The 22,755-nt window shown below is 43.8% G+C and overlaps 1 protein-coding gene across 1 annotated transcript in view; it reads left to right on the plus strand.

The window, feature by feature from the left end:
• LOC137498355 (odorant receptor 49b-like) overlaps positions 1-22,278 on the plus strand; it is a 42,149-nt gene extending 19,871 nt beyond the window's left edge. Inside the window, exons 4-5 of the mRNA XM_068225796.1 lie at positions 4,703-4,858; positions 22,200-22,278. Of these exons, the coding sequence (XP_068081897.1) occupies positions 4,703-4,858; positions 22,200-22,256 (213 nt within the window). The 3' untranslated portion in view covers positions 22,257-22,278. The remainder of the gene's footprint in view (positions 1-4,702; positions 4,859-22,199) is intronic.
• Positions 22,279-22,755: the final 477 nt, after the last annotated feature.

Below are 22,755 nucleotides of genomic sequence, written 5' to 3' on the forward strand. Positions count from 1 at the left end.
AAAATACTGGACGGTGGTTTTGGAGGAATTTGCTAAATTGTTCAAAATAGCAGGATAAGAGTCAACCAGGTAGACATTTTTAAAGCAATTTGGTTTCCAGTGATGAACAGTTGATAAGATAACTCGCAGTCCTGTACGATGGAATTTGAAGTAAGAAGAAGTACGTCTAGGTAATAAATCACATGTGTAGCGAAGATATGTAAGAATAAATAATTGGCTCCTTGGTAGTAAATGTGATGTTGAAGTAGGTGATCTATTTAAGGTACTTAGGTTTTGTGTTCTATGTGAGAAATCAATCAAAAATAACACTGATAGGTTACATTGACTACCTACGGTACTTTGAAAGGAGAGAAATATTCTAGGAAAAATATTGATTAGATCAGTGTTATCGGACCTCTATGTTTTCTTATATATATAAATGATATGAGTAAAGGAGTGGAATCGGAGGTAAGGCTTTTTGCGGATGATGTTATTCTCTATAGAGTGATAAATAAGTTACAAGATTGTGAGCAACTGCAACGTGACCTCGAAAATGTTGTGAGATGGACAGCAGGCAATGGTATGTTGATAAACGGGGCTAAAAGTCAGGTTGTGAGTTTCACAGATAGGAAAAGTCCTCTCAGTTTTAATTACTGCGTTGATGGGGTGAAAGTTCCTTTTGGGGATCATTGTAAGTATCTAGGTGTTAATATAATGAAAGATCTTCACTGGGGTAATCACATAAATGGGATTGTAAATAAAGGGTACCGATCTCTACACATGGTTATGAGGGTCTTTAGGGGTTGTAGTAAGGATGTAAAGGAGAGTGCATATAAGTCTCTGGTAAGACCCCAACTAGAGTATGGTTCCAGTGTATGGGACCCTCACCAGGATTACCTGATTCAAGAACTGGAAAAAATCCAAAGAAAAGCAGCTCGATTTGTTCTGGGTGATTTCCGACAAAAGAGCAGCGTTACAAAAATGTTGCAATGTTTGGGTTGGGAAGAATTGAGAGAAAGAAGAAGAGCTGCTCGACTAAGTGGTATGTTCCGAGCTGTCAGCGGAGAGATGGCGTGGAATGACATTAGTAGACGAATAGGTTTGAATGGCGTTTATAAAAGTAGGAAAGATCACAATATGAAGATAAAGTTGGAATTCAAGAGGACAAACTGGGGCAAATATTCATTTATAGGAAGGGGAGTTAGGGATTGGAATAACTTACCAAGGGAGATGTTCAATAAATTTCCAATTTCTTTGAAATCATTTCGGAAAAGGCTAGGAAAGCAACAGATAGGGAATCTGCCACCTGGGCGACTGCCCTAAATGCAGATCAGTATTGATTGATATTGATTGATTGATTGATTGATTGATTGATTGACTCGGCTATTAGGCCAACCCTTTTGCTCGTGCGTTGTAGCTGGATTGATACTGTATATACAGCAGCCTACCATTCAAATATTTCTGGTATCAGATATGAAGTTCAGAATAATAATTGATAGTACAAGCTGTCAGCAAAAATCTGGGAGAACATTAGTAACGAATTAGAAAAGGCTATATCAGGAATCAACACGTATGATGAAGCCGTGAAAGAAACTTAGAAGGAGGTGCAGGTTGGAAAGGAATAGAGTTACAAATGATTGTGGAAGTATGGAGAAACTGAAGGAACTTGCTAGGAAATTGAATCTAGCGAAGAAGTCAGCCAAGGACAATATGATAGCAATCATAATTTGAAGTCATACAAATTTTAGCGAAAGATTGAAGGGTATATATAGGTACTTTAAGGCAGAAACAATTTCCAAGAAGGACATTCCAGAAAACTTTAATGAAGAAGGGAAATGTGTATGTGAGGATCTGCAGAAGGCAGCATGTAAAGATTATTAGTTACAAGGGTAACGTCTAGATGGAGGCAGTGACTATTATTAACACAGTATTGAAATTTGCCTGCGATAACGAAGACATTTACAATAATATACAATAGTTGAAAACTAGAAAAGCAGCTGGAATTGATCAGATTTCTGGGATTATACTAAAGACAATGTGTTGAGATATACTACCATATCAGAAGTACTTATCTAATTACTTTTTTCATATAGGAGCTTTACCAAATTAATGGAGCCCTTGCATATAGAGGGAAGGGTGATAAACAAAGTGCCGATAATTATGGTCCAGTTTGACATGTGTTGCATGTAAGCTTTGGGAATGCATTATTTCAGATTATATTAGACATGTTTGCAAAATTAATAACTGGTTCGGTAGAAGGCAGTTCGGGTTTAGGAAAGATTATTCCACTGAAGCTCAACATGTTGGTTTCCAGCAAGAGAGAACAGATATCTTAGATTTAGGAGGTCAAATGGACTGTATCGCGATTGACCTACCTAAGGCATTAGATTAGGGCAGATCTTGGGACACTACTAGCAAAATGAGTTAAACTGGACTAGACAGAGAGTGACTGAATGGTTGGCTGTATTTCCAGAAAATAGAATTGAGAGGCAGTAAAGGCGTGCTCGGTTCACCCGGAAGGACCTGGGATCGATTCCTCGTCAGCAAGTGGAAAATTTAAGAAACGAGGTTTCCACTTCCGGAGGTGCACATGGTCCCGAAGCTCACTCAGCCTACACCAAAACTGAGTACTAGGTTAATTCCCTGGGGCAAAGGCAGTCGGGCATAGAGCTAACCACTTCACCTCATCAAGTGCAGAGGTTAAGGATAGTGGAAGCGTTTTCCTTCCACCCCTCCTATGGCCTTCATGGCCTCTATGGAGATGACTTTGCCGCTTTAATTTGAAGCTTTATCTGATCCTGTAATCATTAAGAGTGGAATTCTTCAAGGCAGTATTACTAATACTTTATATTTTCTTATAAGTATATATATATAAGAAAATATTCTCTATATATAGTACATGATGTGTGTAAAGGACTGGAATAAGAGAGAAGGCTGTTTGGATATGATGTTATACTGTACAAAGTAATAAAACAAAACCCCATGGCACTACAGCCCTTGAAGGGCCTTGGCCTACCAAGCGACAGCTGCTCAGCCCGAAGGCCTGCAGATTACGAGGTGTCGTGTGGTCAGCACGATGAATCCTCTCGGCCGTTATTCTTGGCTTTCGGGACCGGGTACAAAGTAATAGAGTAATAAATAAGTTACAAGATTTTGAGCAACTACGAAAAGACCTCGACAATGTTGTGAGATGGGGAGATGATGATAAACCAGGTTAAAAGTCAGGTAGTGAGTTTCATTAATAGGAAAAGTCCTCTCAGTTTCAACTACTGAGTTGATCGGGTGAAAGTTCCTTATGGGGATCACTGTAAGTATTTACGTTTTAATAAAAGGAAAGATCTTCATTGGGGTAATCACATAAACGGGATTGTAAATAGAGGGTACAGATCTCTGTACATTGTTTTGAGGGTATTTAGGGTTTTCACGAAGAATGTAAAGGAGATGACATGTAACTTAAGTCTCTGGTAAGACACCAACTAGAGTATGTTTCTAGTGTATGGGAGCTTCACCTGGATTACTTGATTCATAACTGGACAAAATCCAAAGAAAAGCAGCTCGTTTTGTTCCGGGTGTTTTCCAACAAAAAAAGTAGTATCATGAAAATGTTGCAAAATTTGGGCTGAGAGGACTTGGAAAAATGAGACGAGCTGTTTGACTAGGTGGCATGTTCCGAGTTGTCAGTGGAAAGATGTCGAGGAATGACATTACTAGACGATTAAGTCTGAGTGTTGTTTCTAAAAGTGGGAAAGATCCCAATATGAAAATAAAGTTTTCAAGAGGACTAACTGGGGCGAATATTCGTTTATAGGAAGGGGAGTTGGGGATTAGAATAATTTACCATGGGGGATGTACAATAAATTTCGAAATTATTTGCAATTATGTAAGAAAATACAAAGTAAACGGTAGATAGGGAATCTACGACCTGGGAGACTGCCCTAAATGCAGATCAGTGGTGATTGATTGATTGATTGATTGATTGATTGATTGATTGGTTGATTGATTGATTGATTGATTGATTGATTGATTGATTGATTGATTGATTGATTGATTGATTGATTGATTGATTGATTGATTGATTGATTGATTGATTGATTGATTGATATCAGTACAATTCTCACAATTTCCTCATTTTAGACCGGCACTCCTGTGAAGTCTACTTCTGGGATCCACGTGTAGTTTGTCACTTAAAAGGCAAGCGCGGTATTTGTCAAGAACCATCTGCTATTGGTCGATAGTCGAGTGGACCCAGGCAGCCGTATCCGGTTATTGCCGGCGGTGATACTGCTTAACTTTTGAGTCGCCGGTCGTTAACGAGGAGTTTGTGAGGACTATAGAGAAAAATATTTATACCAGGAGAGTAATGTACACGGTTGCAGACGGATTGAAAGGGTGTAGGAGAATCAGGAGACCATGATTTATTTCTTCGTTTAATAATTTAAATGTAACGATGTAAGATGATTATTTTATTTATGGATATATATTGTATGTGCGAGGAATGGACTCACTTTTTAACAATTTTAAGATAAGAAATGTAGAACTAAAAGAGGCCTCAGTGCCAGGTGCAAATATGGGAGAGTAATCGCTCTTATTTTATTCACAGAAGCTTGTAGATTGAAAGCTGATAACCGTAAAAATGTATAATGAAGATATACGTGTGTATGTGTATAGTGAGTATTCAGAAGCCTGGTGACCAAATCTAACTTGGTTTTTGCCTACTGTGCAGGGCGTGGCGGTGCAGCAAGCAGCCTACGACTCGGAGTGGTACAACGCCTCTTTGCGGTACAGGCACTTAGTAAGGTTCCTCATCCAACGAGCCCAGCGCCCTCCAGAAATAACGGCTGGAAAATTCTTTGCCCTTTCACTAGAAAGATTCAAACAGGTAAGCAGTCCAGTTTCTGAGCATTTGTCACGGAAATAAATGCTAGAGTCAGTGTAATCAAGTGAATGCCATATTACAGTAATGGGCATGACATTGCTCCACCCATTTGCAACAGGAATATATTTCAGAATTAAATGCATCAAAAGTCCGATAAGTATGCCACGAGTCGAATATCAAGATTTAGTACACCAATTTGAATAGGTTCATGTGGTAAATATTATTAAGTTGAACGACCGACTCGTCGTAAAATCAATTGCACTGGCAGTAAAGTTCCCACTGTGACATACTGTGTAGAGATGTAAGTACCCACAGGTCGAATATCACCACTTAGACCAATTTAAACGAATATGTATTATCGGAATACATCAAACCATATGGCCAACTTGTATAGCCAGTCGTACTGGCCATGCAATCACCACTGTGTCGCACTGCATATCCCCCCATAACTTGAAACAATTTCAACAGTCGACTTTGCCTTGGTCGTAGATTGCATATTCCCTCTTCCTCGACGTCACTGGATGTGCTCTCTTCCTCTTGACCGGATCGTGCCGTGTCAGAAGTTGGTGTCGCCTCGCTGCCAGCCTCCTTCTCGGTGGTTGTCGATGCGTCCTCCTCCTCACGCCCAGATTGTGCCGTGTCATCAGTAGCCTCTCCTCCAGGTGGATCCGTGACAGTACCAGGCTTACCCTGTATGCGCAGCAGTTGGGTGACTCGTCACAATTCTGATACGTGGACTTTGACATTTACTATTTAGTAAGTAGACACCACGGCTCAGCTGCTTATTGACCTCGATGGGACGAATACACTTAGGTGCGAGACCTGCGTGATACGCTCCAATCTTATTACTGACTGGGTGGTTACGTCGCAGCACTTGTTGGCCTGGTAGGAAGATCTGTGTATCTTCGACATCTTGAGCCTTGGCCTGTAAAAGGGATCTCTTCTCGGCAAAAGATTGCTTTTCCTTGATATCCTGCTGCTACTTATGCTGCCACTCTGCTAGGGAAACAGCTGCATCATCTTGACCAGCAGTGGGTGGTGGACGAATCTCCCAATCCTCGGTGCCGTATAGCTGTCGACCAAGGAACAACTCCGCTGGGGAATAGCCAGTGACAGGCTTGATGCGTCTTCGCAGGACAAAGAGTGACTGCGGTATCTGACGATCCCACAGTCGATGTTCCTTGTCTATTAGGTGAACTGGTAGCATCCTGTTTAGCTCCTGATTCCGTTGTTCAGTTGGATTGGCCCTTGGGTTGTAGGTAGGGATGGTCTAGTCCTCTACACCCCATTGAGTCATAATTTGCTGCCACTTCCTTGATGTGAACTGACTCCCGTTGTCTGATAGAATACACCGTGGATAACCGTAGCGGCTGAATACCTCATCCTGTAGAAGACTGGTGATGCATCATATCGTGGCTTCTGGTATCGGAAAGCCCTCAATCCATCTTGTGAAGAGGTCGGTGATTACTAGGATTCCTGTTTTACCCCTTGGTGTTCTAGGGTAAGGACCCATCAAGTCCAGGGCTATGACTTCCCAAGGGCGTTGCGGCCGTCATCCTCGCTGACTGGAATCTGCCTTCCTCTTGCTCGCCTTGGTGCAGGCGCAGATGTAACACCCTTTTACATAGTCCAGGATTTCTTTCCGCATGTTGACCTAGAAGAATCTTCGTCAGATAGACTGATATGTCTCTTCACCTCCTGGATGTCCAGCTTCAGTGTTGTCGTGGAACTTCTCGAGGATGTCCGTCGTGTGCTGTCTAGGGATCACCACTACTGCAGGTGTGTCGGAGAGGTGTGATCTGTACATTGAGAGTCCTCCTCAACCCGGAATTTCTTATACCACATCTTGAAAACCCTCGGGACGAGTCGACTATCGATGTTCTGTCTCCCAATCCACTGCGTCCTGGTCCTACAGAGCTTGTATTTTTCTTGCCATTGCTTGATTACTCCCAGATTAAGTTTCCTTTTGATGGTCTTAAGAACAGTTTCATTGGCTTTGCTCTGGCGTTTTTGTAGAATCTCCCTCTCCACAATGGTCTCCTAGCTTCAGGTTCCATCGCCGGATGCCTAGAAGTCCGTACATATCTACGTAAATAACAATAATAATAATAGACGTAAAATACTTCATATCCACACCTCACACGTAATAATAATAATCGAGCTCGATATTTTCATCATTTACCCATGGGTTAGAGAATCGTTTCCTAGTTATATCAGTCCACTGCAACTAGCATCAAGGAGGATATGCACAAGTAGGATGGGTACTAGACCACCAGACGTGCTACAGATAGAGACTATCGTCATATCCATCAACTTGCAGCAGTAGAAGACAAGGGCACTTCCACCACAGAGATTGTTCAAATTGACTGGCTTGCACTAATTTTTTCCTATCTTAATGAGAATCATGCGTCGCCTGTTTGAATGAGTTTGAACTACAGATACGGTATCCATCAGGATGTACCCATTTTACTACTGCGTATCGTGTACTATAAAAACGTCGCAACGAACGTCGTGATTTGGCCTAGCAATAGTGACGCATTGCATTCACTAAAGAGTCCCGGTTTAGTCTTAATTCAGCTGAAGTTTGTTTTCAGATTTGGTACCTAGGCGGACAGCCTAACTATCCAGCACTGATTCGTCATAGCCACGTGTTCTGGATACTAGAATATTGGGGTTTGGAATGCAGTCATTTATAACCAATGATCATCTCTGTGGTTTTGAAGGAATTGAGATAGCATAGCGATATGCCATCGAGACTCCGCTGATCATTCCTTCCATTTTCACGCAATAGACCAAATTCCGATAAGCAGTAAGATAATTCTCTTGCCCATACTGCTCGCAACACTCAATTAGATTAGGACATCATCTCTTGGCCTCCAAGGTCACCAGATTTGTCACCAATATGTGGTCGGTTGATGTCTGTGCCACAGTCAACCCCTGCACAAACTCTGGATGATTTTAGCGCACAGTTGCAGTGGGAATGTATAATATGCCTCACAAAGTTATGCTGTAAGTATAGACACGAAAAAAGGGATTTCTACTCATTGAATGGTGTTTTGTGGATGCAAAACATAGCGTACTCAATCACTCCGTATATGAATATGATCTATCAGCCTGTGATAGTTTCTAAATGTTTAAAAGTATGGGAAATGGGTGTAAGATTTGCCATTTCCATCAGCCTTTAATATCACTGTATTGTTTAGAGAGGTTATTTTAGGAGACGACAGTTGCTGATTTAAGAGCCACTGCTTCGACCACGTAAAAGTTAAATTTTAATACAAGATGCAATTTCTTATTCCGTTATAAAGGGTATCGTACATTAATTAGAATATGTTAATAATTTGGTAGTTTTCCGCACATGGACATAAAATAGTGTACATTAAAAGAAAAATATTAAGCCCTAGGTGGACTTAAATGAACACCTTGATAGAATAACCAAAGTAAATAGTTTAACATTGCTGCAAACACCTCAACCTCCCCTGACTGGTTGTTATTGCAATGTTACCAACACGTTTTTATACAGCTTAGGGGATCCTTAAGGCCGGTTACTTTTCTTTAGAAGTTGCTTTACGTTGCACCGACGCAGATAGGTCTTATGACGAAGATGGGACAGCAAAGGGCTAGGAGTGGGAAGGAAGCGGCCGTGGCCTTAATTGAGGTACAACCCCAGCATTCGCCTGGCGTGAAGGTAGGAAACCTTAGTAAACCATCTTCAGGGCTGCCAACATTAGGGTTCGAACCCACTATCTCCCGAATACTGGAAACTGGCCGCACTTAAGTGACTGTAGCTATCGAGCTCGGTTGATACCCTTTTCTGTCACCAAGTGTTCGTTACAGTGAAAATCCCACAGGAAGTCGTCGGGATTTGAACACGAGACTCTCTTTGGGATAGACGTGGCTAGACGATTATGCGAGTGCATAGTCCATCTCAGTAACTTCGATCATATTCAGCGGACATTCCACGACACTTTGAATATGGCATTATTTAATTTGTCGATACTAGCACACAAGTGCTATGTCCACATTTTTGGGATATCGACATATTTATACCAACAGATTCGTCTTGAGAAACGGCACTTAATGCACGGTTGTCCTTTGTCCATATGAAGTGAGAAATACCAAAAACAAACTAGAAACCTAAAATTACCATGTATTAGCCTGTCTTCTTTATAAGCGCACACAAGTAACAAGTCCAGATATCTTCCTCTGTTGTCAGATCTCACGTGCTCTATAGTATTATGTCCGGACATTAGTATCCGTGTGTACTAACTTTACGAAACAAGAATGAATGTAGACCATCTACTTGGTTCATTATTGAACCCGAACTTGAAAATCTTACACTTGCAATTTATGAAGAGTAGCGAGGCTGACTCTTTGAAGCCTCATTAGAGACGTCAGAAGCATAAACATATTTATACTCCACACGAGTATAAATTTGCCATCCAAATGGCCAGAAAGAAGTCTCAGCCTTATACTGTAATTCGATGGAGCTGCAACAGTTTGTAGGATTTAGACCGCCGGGCTGAGTAACTCAGACGGAAGAGCGCAAGCCTTCTGAGCCCGACTTGGCAGATTCGAACCTGGCTCAATCCGGTGGCATCTGAAGGTACTCAAATAAGTCGGCCTTGTGTCAGTAGATTTACTGGCACGTAAAATAATTCCTGCGGAACAAAATTCTGCCACAAAAGAGTCTCCGAAAATCGAAAAAGTAGGTATTGGGTCGTAAAAAACAATAACATTATTATGATTTAGGCCAGCTGTCGAAACAATTAATGAAGAATCGAACAAAAGATTCTACGAATGAGAAAGTTCACGTAAAGTGGTTTAGTTTCCAAGCAAATTGGTGGACAATTCTGTTCAAGTATGGTGTGAAGGACGAAAATAAAATACGTTCATCGATACAAAAAAAAAGAAAAGAAAGAAAGATTTGTGGAATCTGATGAAAAATGGTGTAACCCCATCCAATTACAAGGCTTTCATTAACAATTTGTCACCTCCAAATGACGTCTGTGATGAAGCTCTGTGGACACCGACAGTGGGCAAGGAAGGTTATTAGAATGATCCAGTACTAAGTAAATGGCTACGTGGTTTAGCTTCAATTCGAGCCCCACTGTCGGCAGCCCTGAAGATGGTTTTCCGTGGTTTCCCATTTTCACACCAGGCAAATGTACTTTTATTAAGGCCATGACCACTTCTTCCCACTCCTAGCCCTTTCCTATTCCAACGCCGCCGTATTGTATTGAAAACGCTGTGATATATGTCTTCCTTACGGGTTTAAATATATATTTGTTGTACAAAATGCCCTGTTTACTTCTTTGTGACATAATAATACCATTAGCATTAAGTTAAAAACGTTTAATATAAGAAAGTTTTGAGAATTCTCACTCAAATTCATTAGAATTACGTTTCAAATGTATTATGTTTAAAACAACAGTGTAATATCACAAAGGAACTTGAATTGTAACAAATATCAATTTGAAGTCTTCTTTTGCGGTTTCCCACAAATTGTTAGAAGTGGGCGTAGAACTAGTGTGTTTTAAGGTGTCGTAGTTCAGTTTGAAGGCATGACAAAATTATAAAATATTTTCTATTAGTCATTAATGTCGTGACAATAAATTCTCGGGGGTGCCGGCTGAAGGTGACAGTTCAGGTGCAGTGGTGAAAATGCGAATGGTGCCTGCGGAGTGTAAAACAACAGCCTTGAGATATGGAAGCTACTTGGAAGGAGCTAGAATTTGGTTATTTATGTACTGAAATATTGTAATATATTTTGCTCATAAGGTGGTTGTGTTCAGAAGTCTAGAATTTCAGTAAGAAGGTTTTTTGGAAATATCACTAAAGAGCGACTTTTGTCATTGTCACGAAATCGGACAGTCCCTAAAATGTCGTGAGATAAAGGAAATTCCTCCAGGCAACACCCTCCGTTCTAATAAATTATACTGATGCAGTGCACAAAATCAAAATTTATCCTAATGAAACAATGTGTAGGTGATACACATTCCTTTCATATTGGACGATTTTTCATTGCTGGACTTGACATAAGGCAGAGAGGGATATGAAAACATACTTACTTACTTATTTACTCCTTGACGCTACGGTCCTTGCAGAACCTTGGTCTCCGCAACAATCTTCTTCCAAAGCTCTCTGTCGATTGCCTTGGTCCTCCATCTCCGGACTCCAATGGTACGTAGATCAGCCTCCACCTCTTCTATCCATCGCTTTCTTGGTCTCCCTCTACATCGTCTTCCACCTGGATGCCCCTCCAGCACTTTCTTAGGTTCTCTTGTAGTCTCCATTCGATGGACATGTCCTAGCTAATGCACTCTAGCAGTCTTCATCAAAGATACTATATCCTGCTCTTGGTACAGGTCTCTAAACTCCTGATTAGATCTAATACACCATCCCAGTTCAGTTTTAACTGGCCCAAAAATCTTCCTCAATACCTTTCTTTCTCATGTCATTAATCTATATTCTTCTGTTTTATTTAATACCCAGGTCTCAGCTCCATATGTAACCACTGGTCTAATGACAGTCTTATAAATGGTCAACTTAGCTTTCCTGGATATTTGTTTATTTCTTAATGTTGGAATTAAGGCAGCATAGCTTCGATTTCCTGCAGCCAGTCTAGAGTTTATTTCCTTTTATGTTTCATTTTGTGAAGTAATCAGAGAGCCTAGATGTCTAAATTCCTGTGAAAACATGAAAACATATAAAAACAGAAAAAGGTGCAGTGAACTGCACTTGTGATTTACGTGCATCCTGGCAGACTGTAATAGTGTCGGAGTCTCTAGTCATCGTAGATTCTATGCCACAGGGTCGAGTCTCGATTCCGTCGAGCACCGTGGAACTGATGTTGTGGACCAACATATCCATGATAAAATATGTTACGAACAGACGGCTACCGAGAGACAATAACAGTAGACCCTGCGTTACGATAAAGTCCTACGATGAATGCAGATTTACAACTGGAGCAGGATTGTGTAGTATGGGAGCTTTTCGTGAAGAACTGGCGCACAAACGGCGAGTGGGTGATCTTCAGTTTGCTCGAGAACAGGTTGTAGAGTATCTCTTAAATGACCAGTCCACTTTATTACCCACTTCGCTCATCCAGAGCCCGGGTTAGTACTGTCGATAATCTGTACTGAGGTCAGGAACCACTGACAAAAGAGACGTTTAATGGAATCTTCTTTATCACTTAATATACTTTCTTAGTACAATCTCAACACTGAATTTCTTCAAAAGAACAATTTTGAAAGGTGAAGAAGCACTGGTATCTAGTTCGTTATGCAAGAGTGAGAACCCGACATCAGCGCGATATGCGAATTACAAGAGCCACGACTTATACGGATGTTTGCTGGACCGACTACCAATTAATAACTCTCTGTAAAATTCTTTATGTTTCTTAATAATAAGGGAGGTAATTTTTTTAAAATTTCGTGTGGCTATGCCTAGCCGAGTGCAGCCGTTGTAAGTCAGACTCTCCGATGAGGGTGGGTGGCATCTGCCATGTGTAGCTAACTGCGTGTTATTGTGGTGGAGGATAGTGTTATGTGTGGTGTGTGAGTTGCAGAGATGTTGGGGACAGCACAAACACCCAGCCCCCGGGCCATTGTATTTAACCAATATAGGTTAAAATCCCCGACCCGGCCGGGAATCGAACCCGGGACCCTTTGAACTGAAGGCCAGTACGCTGACCATTCAGCCAACGAGTCGGACAATAATAATAATGGAGGTAACCTCCTCCATAGGAGGAGGCTGAATGAAACTTCAATCTAACTTTATATACACTGACTGACAGAGCAAATGCAACACCAAGAAGGAGTGGTCAGAACTTTATGCCAATTGCAGGGTAGACTGACGTCACTGAGGTATGCTCATGATGTGAAATGCGCCGCTGTGCTGCGCACGTAGCGAACGATAAATGGGACACGGCGTTGGCGAATGGCCCACTTCGTACCGTGATTTCTCAGCCGACAGTCATTGTAGAACGTGTTGTCGTGTGCCACAGGACACGTGTATAGCTAAGAATGCCAGGCCGCCGTCAACGGAGGCATTTCCAGCAGACAGACGACTTTACGAGGGGTATGGTGATCGGGCTGAGAAGGGCAGGTTGGTCGCTTCGTCAAATCGCAGCCGATACCAATAGGGATGTGTCCATGGTGCAGCGCCTGTGGCGAAGATGGTTGGCGCAGGGACATGTGGCACGTGCGAGGGGTCCAGGCGCAGCCCGAGTGACGTCAGCACGCGAGGATCGGCGCATCCGCCGCCAAGCGGTGGCAGCCCCGCACGCCACGTCAACCGCCATTCTTCAGCATGTGCAAGACACCCTGGCTGTTCCAATATCGACCAGAACAATTTCCCGTCGATTGGTTGAAGGAGGCCTGCACTCCCGGCGTCCGCTCAGAAGACTAACATTGACTCCACAGCATAGACGTGCACGCCTGGCATGGTGCCGGGCTAGAGCGACTTGGATGAGGGAATGGCGGAACGTCGTGTTCTCCGATGAGTCACGCTTCTGTTCTGTCAGTGATAGTCACCGCAGACGAGTGTGGCGTCGGCGTGGAGAAAGGTCGAAAGGTCAAATCCGGCAGTAACTGTGGAGCGCCCTACCGCTAGACAACGCGGCATCATGGTTTGGGGCGCTATTGCGTATGATTCCACATCACCTCTAGTGCGTATTCAAGACAGGTTAAATGCCCACCGCTACGTGCAGCATGTGCTGCGGCCGGTGGCACTCCCGTACCTTCAGGGACTGCCCAATGCTCTGTTTCAGCAGGATAATGCCCGCCCACACACTGCTCGCATCTCCCAACAGGCTCTACGAGGTGTACAGATGCTTCCGTGGCCAGCGTACTCTCCGGATCTCTCACCAATCGAACACGTGTGGAATCTCATTGGACGCCGTTTGCAAACTCTGCCCCAGCCTAGTACGGACGACCAACTGTGGCAAATGGTTGACAGAGAATGGAGAACCATCCCTCAGGACACCATCCGCACTCTTATTGACTCTGTACCTCGACGTGTTTCTGCGTGCATCGCCGCTCGCGGTGGTCCTACATCCTACTGAGTCGATGCCATGCGCATTGTGTAACCTGCATATCGGTTTGAAATAAACATCAATTATTCGTCCGTGCCGTCTCTGTTTTTTCCCCAACTTTCATCCCTTTCGAACCACTCCTTCTTGGTGTTGCATTTGCTCTGTTAGTCAGTGTACATGATAGTCTCAGACGGTGAGAAATCTTTAAAATTTGCCAAGAGGAATCTTCAGGACGAAAGCGATGGAGAAATGCAATGTTTCATAGACCAAAAAGCATACAGCGTTTGATAAAATATGCGCAAATCGGCCAGAAAATGTCAAAATATTAAGCAGAGAAAACTGAAGTAAAGGGGAGAACTTGGACGCTGGAAAACCAATGGCGAATTCAAATCGCAATTCTTTCGAAATCTAGAATCTATCCGAAAGAATAAATATTATTGCTTTCTTGGAAATCACCATAGGTTTCATAGCCCGTCAAATCAAGGCTTAAGCCCTGAACGATTTAATATGGTTTGAATCCCAACTCAGGCACAGGCGGAATGGTTCTCACCGCCAGATAAATACAAGAATAATCTAAAGTAAAAAATCAGCCTCTGGTCAGCACGTCCCAAGAGGGCGCGTCAGCCACGTTAGCCGCGGAGGCGACGAGCAGCCACGATATGTAAACCTCCATCTCAGCTGCTTTATTAATCAACATTGTGTATATAGCAGTAATTTGAAGGGCTTATTACCAAAGTGGCACATCTCCAAGAAATGACATTTTTCAGAAAAGGCAATTTTTTAACAAATTGATTCCTAATAACATAAGAGACTTCATTTATTCTATGCACCTACATCACTTTAAACAAAAAATGCTTGGCATGGCGGCTAAAATCCTAGGGCAAGGAATACCATCAAAATGTGCGAGGGAGTAATAACGGAGGGCTGGAAATGCAAATTATGCGTACCGGCGTAGGTTAGGTTACATTATAGGAGCAAAAACTTTCAAATATAATGCATCAATTTGCAAATAAGCCCTTCAATTTTGTCCTTATATTTCTGCCATTCTGCAGTGTTCGTTTCCTTTCCCGCACGTAGCGTAATGATTTGCCTGCCTATCAATTTCTTGCTCAAACGTCACCATTTGCACTAATATTCGATACTATTGCAGAAATCCGCAGAGAAATTACGAAACCACGAGCGAAAGAGCAGAGTCCCGCCACATTCACTAATCGGTCACGTGATATGCTCTCGCTGGGCTATATTTTTTTTTTTTTTTTTTGGTGGAGTTGCGGCACTTTGGAAATCAAAAGAGCGGGGAGTTTTGTCACTTCGGAAATAAATACAACTTACAACTTTTAGATGCAATTTTAACCAAGATATACTCCACCTTAGAAATAAATACGTTTCCACATGATAAATAACTATTGTGGGAATACATTCCCACGTTCAGCTTGAAATCCGAATAAAGTGGTTGCGTCACTTTGGAAATAAGCCCTTCATGTATGGATGATGATGTTGGCCTGCATCGCGGCCGGTACTCAGCTTGTACCGATCTACGGAGCTGTCCGTGAAAACAATCAAATATGAAAAGTCAAAATGAGGGAGATCATCCATAGCTCATGGAGCCGCTACCAGCGCCGCCACCTTCTCCCCAACGTTGATCCACCTCGACTCCTGGAAGGCCTGTGCCCAGGCCTGTTTGGTTGCTGGCGCCACACCACGCTTGCCATCGACTGAGGGGTGGCTTCATTGAAGACCTGGAAGTTGAGTGTTCCGAGATGAAACCTGGCGTCCTGACGAAGTTGTGGATGAGGATTCGTCGAACCCAGAAGAATTCGCCTGGAAGGATATAAGTCCAGCGTGGTTTACATCCAACTAAAGGAAGGACTCATCAATGGGCTTCTTTGCCGTGTCATGTTGTCACAGTAAGTGACAACATGACTGTTATTGTGACAATTACTCATGACCCATCCTAGCCGTGAGAACTATCTCGCTGCCTGCTGAAATTCGTATGGCGTCAGTTTGGGCAGAACGCGTGCAATGTGGAGGGCGCGTTCCTGTGTTTCGTATAGGATGATGACCTCCCTGGCCTGAATGTCTACAGTGACGCCGAGATATGTAATGATGTGTGTCGGGTACAGGACCGACTTAGGGTAATTAATGGTAATGCCCAGGATGACAGGTGACAGCGTGGTTTACATCCAACTAAAGGAAAGACTCATCAAAGGGCTTCTTTGCCGTGTCATGTTGTTACAGTAAGTTACTGGTCCGGGCTGTTATTGCGACTGCCCATAGCTCCGCAGCCACCGACTGATGTTCCTCTCGGGGCGAGGTTACCTTTTATAGGGATTGGAGACTCGGGTGTACTGTGGTGTTGTCATGAGTCATTATGGAGTACTTGGACACCCCTACGGCGCTGCCCGGATAATTTGTGATCTCAGCGCCTGGAAGGAACACACCGTTCAGCCCCCTACTTCCCGCTCCATGGCCCAGAGCAGGCACTCATTTCTATCCCCCACCCCCGACCTCGTCCCTCATCAGAAGGCTTGTAAACTCTACCTCAAGTTAGGATTCTTTCAAATCACTATTCGTCCACGGACTCTGCACCCGTATGGTATACTCTACGACGAGCGCCGACACCGTTGGACACGCCTGCCGATGAGACATAGCCTGGCCCCATCCGTCATGCCACTCTGGGCCGCCGCCGTACAGGAGCTTCTTTCCCAGGAGTTCGACGTCCAGATTATTCCTTATCTGGACTATTGGCTCATCCACGCCCCACACCTTACTGAGGACCTCATGGTAGGCATCGGTCTCTACCTCACTGTCTTCCCGGGCATCACCATTAATTACCCTAAGACGGTCCTGAATCCGACACCCATCATTACATATCTCGACGTCACTATTGACACCCGTGCCCAGAAGGTAAGCATCCATCACGAAACACAGAAACGCGCCCTGCAGATTGCGTGCATCCTGCCTCAACTGACGCAAACCAGCTTCAGCAGGCAGCGGGGTACTTTTCATGGTTAGGCTGGGTCATGGCTTGGCTTCTATTCCTAAATACTCATATCCCTGCGAGCGAATTCTTCTAGGTTCGCCCACTCCTCACCCCAACTTCGTCGCGACGCCACGTCGGATGCACCCCGGGGACGGTCGAATTCCAGATCATCACTGACGCTACCACTCAGTCGGTGGAAGCCGTGCGCCAGCAGCCAATCAGGCAGGGGTGCAGGCCTTCTAGAAGCCGACGTTGATCCACGTTGCGGAGACGGCGGTCGCCCTGCTAGTGGCCCAATGGGCCATGGATGATCTCCCTCATTTTGACTTTTCACATTTGATTGTTTTCATGGACAGCTCCATGGCCCGCTACACGCTGAGTACCGGCCGCGGTGTTGTCCTTCATCATCATCCATACATGATTGCTATGAATACAAGGTTAAATAATAAAGCAGCTGAGATGGAGATCTCTATTTCATGGCTGCCCATCGCCTCCGCGGCTAACCCGTGGGACGAGCCCTCTCTGGACGTGCTGACCACAGTACACGCGAGCCTCCTCCTAATCCTATTAAAGGGAGGCTTGCCCCGAGAGGGACGTCATTTGGCGGCAGCAGAGCCGTGAGCAGTCACAACAAGCACTGGCCATCCGTGGTGGCCGAAGGAGGTGCGTCCCGAGAGGGGAGCCGTTCAGACATGGAGAGGATAGCCATTATCCCCATGCCCAAATGAGCCCGCTCCAGTCGGGGCGGATTCCTGAGTACTTTATTAAGGAATATACATGAACAGCAACTTCAATATCAAAACAATACCAACAAAATATATTGTACAAGAAAGCATCTCAATAGCGATAGTAAAGCTTAGCAATAAATAAAATAACAGCAGAAAATGCGCACAGGAATAACACAATGCACCACACAATAGTCCAATCGCCATGGTGTGTCGTTGATACAGGTGCAGATGTAGGCACTGGAAGTCCTCCGGAGTGTGACCGGGTAGAGACAGTCTGGGAAGGAGCTTTGTGTTGCTGCAGTGGCGGCCACCGCCCGATCGCAGCGACAGCCGTGGTCTCTACCACGCTTAGAGGTGCCACGAATGACCGCGGGTTCCGGGGTGGGCTGTTAAAATTGGAACTCAGGCGTCAAGGAAAGGACGTCTTCCCCTACCGCCGAGTCCAATTTCAGGGCGTAAGTCCAGTCCCTGGTTAGAGCGCAGTAGAGCATAGAGGCCCTGGTCACAAAGTAGGAGCGTTGTCCAAGGTCCATGTGCAGCCAGTTTGACAAGCTCCACAATATCGTCAAGGAATCAAGCTGATCTCGACTTATGGGCGTCGCCTCTCCGACAATCATGTAAAAGTGTTGGACACGTTCACCCTTCTCGATCATGTGCTGGAGCAGGTCCTGTATTGATGTATCTATGAGCGGTGAAGGTCTAGTTTCTCGGAAGATGGTAGGAGCTCCGGGCGGTCGGGCGAGGTCCATGCTGTAAACGACAGTATTTCAAAATACATTAATTGCTACATATAAGGGGTAAAAATAGCTACTTGTCACCCCTACCTAGAGAAAAATATTTCCTCCCCTTATTTCGACATGAATGTTCCACCAAATAACTTACATATTATGTACGTGGCTGAATAATAACAACAATAACAATAAATGCACGCATATTGTGCTCACCAAACTCAAATCATGCAAAAAGTGGTTTACGACGGGCTTTCTTTGTTGCAAATTCGTCGATCACATCTTCATAGTCTAGTTGCTGTGTTATGTGAGAATTCATGAAGAGGACAGTAAGTTTGACTCGATCTTTTAACACACGCGATCGTAAATAATTCATGAGTCATTTGAGGAGTGATAAAGAGCTCTCGGCTGTACAGTGGATTGTAACGGTTGGCAAAAATATTCGTAATACAATCTCTAAATTACGAAACAGTTCTTGAAAGTGGTTTCCAAGCAACACTCTATACAACGTAGGCTACATAAGGAGGAAGTTTTTATTTAGGTGTTCTTAATGTATGCTTTAAAATGAATAACTTCAAAACTCAAAAGTTCTTTCAATCCGTTTTGTTAACGCTTTTGCAGTTTACTACACATATTAGTAGTTCAATGTTGTCTCGTCCGGGTAAAATTACTTAGGAATTCAAATTTGCTACACAACTCTTCAAACGATTGTTCTTCTTTTCTCCTATTTAGATATCTATCTGTCTGCAATAACCAGAAAGTATTCAGCCGAAAATCTTCCTTTCCTTCAAAAATAGTATCAAACTGAGCTGTTCCACCCACTTTATTTCTTCTTGATGATTTGGCTGTTTCATACATATTTACATATTTTTCTTTTCGATATCAGCGTGTTCAAATGTGATATGGAATGATTCTCTCGAACATATCCAAATAAAGATTCGTACAAGTGTATTACAGTCACAATATTTACACTGACTGACAGCGCAAATGCAACACCAAGAAGGAGTGGTCAGAACTTTATGCCAATTGCAGGGTAGACTGACGTCACTGAGGTATGCTCATGATGTGAAATGCGCCGCTGTGCTGCGCACGTAGCGAACGATAAATGGGACACGGCGTTGGCGAATGGCCCACTTCGTACCGTGATTTCTCAGCCGACAGTCATTGTAGAACGTGTTGTCGTGTGCCACAGGACACGTGTATAGCTAAGAATGCCAGGCCGCCGTCAACGGAGGCATTTCCAGCAGACAGACGACTTTACGAGGGGTATGGTGATCGGGCTGAGAAGGGCAGGTTGGTCGCTTCGTCAAATCGCAGCCGATACCCATAGGGATGTGTCCACGGTGCAGCGCCTGTGGCGAAGATGGTTGGCGCAGGGACATGTGGCACGTGCGAGGGGTCCAGGCGCAGCCCGAGTGACGTCAGCACGCGAGGATCGGCGCATCCGCCGCCAAGCGGTGGCAGCCCCGCACGCCACGTCAACCGCCATTCTTCAGCATGTGCAAGACACCCTGGCTGTTCCAATATCGACCAGAACAATTTCCCGTCGATTGGTTGAAGGAGGCCTGCACTCCCGGCGTCCGCTCAGAAGACTACCATTGACTCCACAGCATAGACGTGCACGCCTGGCATTGTGCCGGGCTAGAGCGACTTGGATGAGGGAATGGCGGAACGTCGTGTTCTCCGATGAGTCACGCTTCTGTTCTGTCAGTGATAGTCACCGCAGACGAGTGTGGCGTCGGCGTGGAGAAAGGTCGAAAGGTCAAATCCGGCAGTAACTGTGGAGCGCCCTACCGCTAGACAACGCGGCATCATGGTTTGGGGCGCTATTGCGTATGATTCCACGTCACCTCTAGTGCGTATTCAAGGCACGTTAAATGCCCACCGCTACGTGCAGCATGTGCTGCGGCCGGTGGCACTCCCGTACCGGTACCTTCAGGGGCTGCCCAATGCTCTGTTTCAGCAGGATAATGCCCGCCCACACATTGCTCGCATCTCCCAACAGGCTCTACGAGGTGTACAGATGCTTCCGTGGCCAGCGTACTCTCCGGATCTCTCACCAATCGAACACGTGTGGGATCTCATTGGACGCCGTTTGCAAACTCTGCCCCAGCCTCGTACGGACGACCAACTGTGGCAAATGGTTGACAGAGAATGGAGAACCATCCCTCAGGACACCATCCGCTCTCTTATTGACTCTGTACCTCGACGTGTTTCTGCGTGCATCGCCGCTCGCGGTGGTCCTACATCCTACTGAGTCGATGCCGTGCGCATTGTGTAACCTGCATATCGGTTTGAAATAAACATCAATTATTCGTCCGTGCCGTCTCTGTTTTTTCCCCAACTTTCATCCCTTTCGAACCACTCCTCCTTGGTGTTGCATTTGCTCTGTCAGTCAGTGTATATCAACTCTTTGCAACAATTTAATTGTAGCAATAATTTTTTTCAATATCGCGGAACAAAAAATATACACATCATTTTGATTTGTTTACTTCTAACTTGATGACCAGATTAAGTACCAGGCATATTACTTGCATTGTCATATGACTGACCCCTGCTTACTTGCGTTTCAAAATTATATTTAGCATTCTGGGCCTTATTCCAAGGAGTCCCTGGTGCGACTCCCGGACGGGTTGTTGATTTTAACCTTAGTTAGCTAATTGGATGTTTGTGATTTCTTCAACATTAGAAATCATCTTAGGTAGGGCCCCATCCTCACAGACATAACTTACAGGTCGCCTACTAGAAAAAGAGCTGTGCCGGGCGTTTCCGGAGGCCATATGCCATTTATTTTACGCGGCACCGACACAGATGGGTCTTATGGCGACGATGGGATAGGAAAGGGATAGGAATGGGAAGGAAGTGGCCGTGGCCTTAATTAAGATACAGCTCCAGCATTTGCCTGGTGTGAAAATGGGAAACCATGGAAACCATCTTCAGTGCTGCCGACAGTGGGGCCCGAACCCACTATATCCCGAATATTGGATACTGGCCACACTTAAGGGATTGCTGCTATCGAGCTCGGCCGTATGCCATTATTATTGTTATTATTATTTACTTAGTAAATTTATTAATGCATGATCTAATTTTTCTTCTTTGTACTCTGAATTTGAAGCAAAACAGATAAATATTTCCACAGGAAACCCATGTTTTGAAAAATACCCTCTAACACGACAGCCGATTTGCATATGTAATGTCGGAGGTGAAGTCTAATATGGTGGGAAAGTATTTAGTTTCCATCTCATCATCTACAATGTACTTCACACTTTCTGCCAGAAGTGATACAATGTGCTCCCTTTTCCTTTGTTTTCATAAACTTCTATATGTTTAGGTAGACAAAAACAAACAAACCCCGCGGCACTTCAGCGAAACAACAGCTGAATCGGTACTTTCCCTTGCGGCCTGTAGACTGCAAATCGTATGTGCGGTACTGTTCCAAAATAATTTAACAGTCGTGGTGAATAATACGTTTCAGATACTGAGACACATATTGAGACCAAATTGCTGCTTCTAAAGGTAAAGAAGGCAACCTATTACAACCTATAGAAATTTGTAGCCCTAACACTAATAAATATTTCGCATTTAGAATTATTTAACTGCAGAGTTTTGATAATTCCTCGCTTATTCATATGATAAGGTACGGTGTTTATTTTTTCGCTTCTATAACTGTGTATTTACCATGTGAAGTACTGTTTGAAATTATTTTATGCTATCTAGCTGTTTCAAATATAATGTTTTAAGATTTCTGCTCTTGCTCTTCTCAAGTTTATTTCGAAGACGTAATTCACTAACCAGCATGGACAGAGTGAATAATTAGATAATGTAATATTTTCGGCGAAATTTCATAATCATTGTTTTCATATTTCAGGTGGTCCAGGTGTCATACTCGTACTTCACGGTGCTGATGCGAAACGGAGAGTTTTGAGATAACTGGAGCCAAATTGCGACCACTTGCAACCCAACACATGTGCACTGCTGCTACTGCCAAGAATTTTGCCATACGTACTTATGAATACCAATTTGGATGTGGATTTCCTTCATCATTTTATTATAAAATGATCAACTAATAAGGAATTGTTGCAGTATGCCATCATTTCTATCGCTTCAGATATAAATAACTGCGTCACTGGTGACACAGCATTTAACACTTGCAAACGTAGAACTTAGGTACTTACCACATTTGGTTTCTGTCCAGTTGTCAAATTCTTATGAAATAATTTGATTCACCGCTTATAGAAATACAATACTTAAGCCCTATAGCAAGAACTTTAATCCCCTTATGTGTGTTTGAAATTTTGGTCGTAACGATTGTTAACAGAATTCCTCATCTGCCACTTATGTAAATATATTCTAGAACCAATTACTTGTAATGCATTATGAAAATTGAGTTAAGAGAACATTGTTTTACTTATGTATACCAACTT

Source organism: Anabrus simplex, chromosome 2, assembly GCF_040414725.1.
Source record: "Anabrus simplex isolate iqAnaSimp1 chromosome 2, ASM4041472v1, whole genome shotgun sequence".
Classification (NCBI taxonomy): Eukaryota; Metazoa; Arthropoda; class Insecta; order Orthoptera; family Tettigoniidae; genus Anabrus; species Anabrus simplex.